Raw genomic sequence first — 5,402 nt, 5'->3', positions numbered from 1 at the left:
AACAAAATGGTGGCTAGTAACTACGCAATGTGTTCTGAGACGATTCATCGACTGAAGTTCTGAAAACAATGATTAAGTACCGATCAGCACCTTGAAATTTGAAAGTCAATTCACGCCTTTTCCAATAAAAATATTTACTGAACACCCAACCCGCTATTTTTGGGAATTCAAATTACAAATGAAACGTCTTACTTAGTCTTCAGTTTGCGGAAATATCTGCCACTGCTTAGCTTACTACGGGAAACACATGCTCAGTTATAGGGAAACATTTAACCCCAAATGTGTATAAATAACTTGCGAAATATGAGTTACAGTTAAATCCTAAAGTGTGAAAGGTTTCTTTAGCGTGCTTTCACGATAGCTGGCCCGACATGATGAGAGTGCGGTCCCGCGAAATAGCCCCCAGCTCCACTGGCGTGCAGACCCAGGTGACCGCTTCCAACACCATGAATTTTTGCGAGCACAGGTCCCGCACCAACGACTGCCGGTTCCGAGAGGACGTGGTGACCTGAGAACGCAGGGCCAGGTCCCGAAACAACCACAGCAGGTCCAGCCGGCAACCTAGAAGCCACCGATCCAGCGAAACCCCCAGGTCCCCCGTGAAGACGTCCCACCGGTGCTCCTAGAACAGCGCCCACTGGACCGTACCCACCGATGTTTCCGGGCCCACCAAGGAAAGCGGGTACCCTAGGTGCGACAGGTCCAGCGAGAAGGGGTCCACGTCCGAGCGGCACGACCTTCGCCACAAGCCGGCCGCTGAACGCAGCTGGGGGCCCGTTGAGTCTTGTCAAAGTAGGTCCGGCGACAAGGGACGGTGCAGTGTGAATACTGGCGGGGGCTGCTGCCTCTAGAGGCTTGACCACGGCTGCCGGCTTGACAACAACTGGCTTGGCGTCGAAGAGAACACCGGCTGGGGCAGATGGAGCGGTGCCGGGCTCGTTAGTGCGGACGGTGGCGCGGAATCCGTTGGCGTCCGCAATATAGTCCACTTGGCGGTAGATCCCGTTGGTGTCGGTGTAGCCATAGGAGCCCTTTTTTGCGTTGTTAGCGTCGCTGGTTTCGTGACGGTACTGCTTGTTCCCGAACTCGTCCACGCTGTCGTATCCAAAGCTGTATGGGTGGGGACCCTGAGGAAACGGAAGTAAATGGGCTCAAATACGACTGACCTTAAGCCTTGCCAAAATTTGACGTTTAGTTTCTCTCGCATAAATATGAATTGTAAACTTAGATGCATCAGATGGTTATATAAACAATTTAACTCGATCAAAAACTTGGAAATCAGACTGCGTTGCGCGAGGAACGTTGCTTACAATATGACTGCTTTATCGCTTTAAGAGCGTAAACTAGGATGGAAGGCTCATTAAGGTTAAAAAAAGATTACCTGTAAAAGTTTACATGCTGACTCACGGTTTACTGTTCTGAGCTTCCGGTACACACTAAAGGGGCCCTACAAGGACTTGCTTACTGGTTTTTAATATGCATCGAACGTGAGCGCACTGAACGTAGTAACTTAATGAAACTACTTTTCTCGAATTTCGCTTTATTTTAAAAGTTATAGGCATATGAAAATTACAAAAACAAGAAAAAATAACTTCCTTCATGGCGTTCTTAGTAGCTTGAGTTTCCGGGAACTAAAGGAGGGGTAGTGAGCTCAGCAAGCGCTCACGGCTGCCGCACTCCGCGTTCACAGCTCGAAAGGGCGCCACTAAAGCAAGTTCTGGATAGACTGTATGAAGCGGGCAGCCAGGGCGGCTCGCATTACATTTGATGCGCGATTAAACAATAATTCGGCATGAACATTCATTGGCCGCAAACGACAGCAAACACAGGGTAATCAGTTCAGAACGGGAGCCACCTCGCGCTGCCATACCGCCAGAAGACCAAACGGCAAGCCGAACCTGCCCGGGACGCTCGGAGCCGGTCGGATCCGGGAGCCCGTATACGACCGCACTGCTGCCGAGTACATCCGGGACCTTTCTACGCCCGCCGCTCGTCGGAGCCTGATCCCACTACCCCTTCCTATTATGCGTCGCTTTTTTCACCGCTTCGTGGCCTGGGTGTCGACGTTTTTTCTTTTTTTTTTCTTTTTTTTGTTTTGTTTCCGTACTTCATAAACTGCATTTGTTTCTTTTCTGATCTAAAACACTGAACAGAAATCACTTTCCTAAATAATTGAAACGGTTCGCGCCACTTATATTTTGGATTCCAACTAAAAAGAAGCTTTTAGTTTTTCTGACCAGTAGTAAACCCAGGAGTCAAAGACTTCACATATCGCGCCATTTCGGCACCGCGGGTCGCCCCCGTAAGTGCAGGAGGTTTCCGCGTCGTCCGGTTAGAATATTACGCACTGATATTTAGTTACTCTCTCCGTGCCCGCTGGCTTGCCCGAACCCCAAGAGATGTTGAAACCGCAAAAACGGTAGACCCTTAAATATAATCGCAGGGCCCCTTTAAAGTGGTTCCAAAAACAGATGGTCACAGGGACGCGGATGAAGCGCGTTAAGCTAATACTGTTTGCCAGAGTATATTTAACAAAACATTCAGTTGTTTATATGTGCTTATATGAAGCAATACATAGAAACCACAAACGACTTTAGTTTCTTTAATCTACCGAGCGTAAGCTGAGGAATATAAAGAGCTCTAAGGAGTATAGGTTGTTTCCTCTTAACCTATGTTGCGATAAGCGCGAGTAAAAAAAGAAAATGTTATATAGATTTTTTCTTACACTATTACGACACTATTCAATATACTGCTTCATATCAGAGACGGTAGACAACGCTATTGTTCGATGGAGCCAAAGAAACTGCCCCCAAGGCGTTGTCACCAGCGCTCGATTTCTTTCTGGTTTTACTATCACCGAGTAAGTCATCTACGCATATAAAAAGGCGCCAGACCGCGGCGCTTTCTCTTTGAGTGATTGGTTTAGTCAGTGATGGCAGACATATAATGAAGATAAGCACCATAACAATGCACGTTTGGCGCTGCTTGATTAGACTCATGAGATTATAGTATCGACAGGTGTAAATGTTAAATTTAAATTCATTAAGAGAATTTTTTGCGGTGTGAATTTCCTGTTCAACAACATATTCTGTTTCAGTGCGCAGTTCGCCTTTACAGGCATCCAAACAAAAACAAAATATCGCGTTTACACCATTGGCTCTTGACACCTTAAAAAAATAGTAACACTCACGTATGCTGGCTCAGCAACCACAGTCTTCACGATCGCCGGCACCGGGTTTATCTTCGCCACTGCCGGAGCCACAAATCCCGTCACCACTGCAGGGCGTCCGCCGATTACAGGAGCAACTTGGAGACCCGCGTACGGGGGCGCCACAGCGGCTGGCACAGGACCGGCGAAACCGCCGGGACCAGAATGACCAAGTCCGATGGGACCTGGGCCACCATAGATTCGGGTGGGCCTCGGAGCTCCGTAGACGACGCCTGACGCCGGGACGTGAATTCTGGCAGACGCCACTTGTGGAGGAGCCGCGAAGGCAACGCCGGGAAAGGCGTGCCGTGTCCCGTAGGTGAAAGGCGCTCCTCCCTGAACCCTGGCAAACCCTAGACCCGGTGGCACGTCGCCCGCGAATGAAGCGGCCAGCATCCACAGGAATAGGAGCTGCCAACAAAATAAAAGAAAGTCCCGACGTCCTCGAGTTTTTTTCGGATTGCTCTTGTGGAGGGGCAAGTGAGTGTTACATGCAATACGCGTAATGTCGTTTTCTAGATATCCTCTGCACTGACATGTCTGTTGTCGCTGCGCGATATGACTCGGAAATTATAGTGACAGTCGAATAGCAGACTTAGCCGGGGCATTGAAAGACTTTAGTTAGATATGTTGTATATGAGTATATGCGGTTACCACTTATGCCAGACAGCCTGTTTATATTCTGTCATAGTAAAAGTTGTCTGAAAGTCGAGTTGTTTAATATATCCGACAAAATACGTTTCTCTCATTGTGAGCACTTTTAGTTGTCTCCGATAAGCAACGCAGTAAGTTATGAAAAAAATTGCCTTCATAGAACGTTTTACTTTATGATCGCCGACTGCAGTAATGGCAAAGATACTTTAGGTAAAATAATATTTTTTTTTCTTTTAGGTAAAGCGTTTGTAAAGTTCAAGGGACCTCACAGAATAGTAAAATGTTTGTGTAACCAGCCATATTAGTTAATCCGAGTTCTAATCAACTTGGGCACTCACCGGAGAGAACATGACGCCAATACCAAAGTAACCAACCGATCGAGAAGTCGATATGAATCTCTATGATCCGCACAACACCACTCGCTTTTATATAATGGGCAAAAAGAAAGAGCCTTCTCCTTCCACGGCCTGAATTTTGGCTGATGTCAAAATCGAGGACAATGCAGAGCTGCTCGTCGCTCCTGCGGCTGGCTACCGCTGTAACTTGCTCGGACGGATTGCTCCTCCTCCCGCGGGGTCTTGAGAAAGTCCTCGCCCGGTCCACTTACGGCGCCCCACCCCATCGACGAACAACGCTACAACCCGGATCATCGTGGCCACAGTCAAAGCGAAAGTGGATCCCCCTTTCCCTTTCATGGCAGATCGCTCTTCTGTCTTGCCTTGACGAAACGATTTACGAAACGGGCTTCCTTTCGCACGTTTGGACATAAATCCCCACTTCGCAAACTGGCGCAGCGTAACTAAGCTCCAAGAGCGGACAATTAGGAAAAGGTAATACGTTGTCTTTTGTGCTTCGATTATAGCAAGAGAGAAACATCGTCCTACCAAGGGCGCTGAATGAGCTGGCTACTTTTTGCAGTAGCCTCGGATATCGATGACGCTGAAGGACTTGATGGGGTGTGACTCGGAGAAACGAGCATTAGATCGGTGGAGTTGAGACCGATGTAGTTTAGGGGACGATGGAGGTAAAGCGGTGGATCCTGTTGTAGGCTAATGGGATAAACGGACTGTTTTTGTGCTCAGAAGGAGAAAATAACGCGGCAATAAATTTGGGGGTCACCGCATTGCTCGGAATCACCCGACCTAAATGTGTTGCTCTCAAACCCGCCTGTGGTGTGCTTCAAAAACGTGCACCATTTTTTTTTTATTTTTTATTTCGAGTGTTATTTGGGAGCATATTTCTTGCTGGCGAGATGACAGGTAGGCTGTAAAACGACTGAAAACAAATATAAGCTCTATCAGCATTCAGATATTACTTGAAGTACCGGAATTTGTAGAAAACGATCACTTATGCGCTTGTAGAAGTTCGTCATTTTATGACCGCCTACACAAAAAAGGTCAATCTAGAGAAATGAGACAATAATAAAACGATGTTAAGGTATGCCTTAATCGACTTTGAAGCTCGAGTATAAATAGTTTTAAAGTCCGTTGTTTTTTTAATTGATAGACATAAAACCTCCTTTATAGCTAAAAAACCGTTC

The 5,402-nt window shown here is 47.2% G+C and overlaps 1 protein-coding gene across 1 annotated transcript; it reads right to left on the bottom strand.

Moving 5' to 3' along the window:
• Positions 1-293: 293 nt before the first annotated feature.
• LOC121838144 (collagen alpha-2(I) chain-like) lies at positions 294-3,604 on the bottom strand. Its single transcript, XM_042294218.1, has 2 exons — positions 3,191-3,604; positions 294-1,127 (listed from the first exon to the last, which is right to left on the bottom strand). The coding sequence occupies exons 1-2, from the start codon at positions 3,602-3,604 to the stop codon at positions 342-344; spliced, it is 1,200 nt and encodes a 399-aa protein (XP_042150152.1). The 3' UTR covers positions 294-341.
• Positions 3,605-5,402: the final 1,798 nt, after the last annotated feature.

This window comes from Ixodes scapularis, unplaced genomic scaffold, assembly GCF_016920785.2.
Source record: "Ixodes scapularis isolate PalLabHiFi unplaced genomic scaffold, ASM1692078v2 PGA_scaffold5__190_contigs__length_132052651, whole genome shotgun sequence".
NCBI lineage: Eukaryota > Metazoa > Arthropoda > Arachnida > Ixodida > Ixodidae > Ixodes > Ixodes scapularis.
The sequence above is the reverse complement of the archived record's forward strand: the minus strand, read 5'-3'. Positions and strand labels throughout refer to the sequence as shown.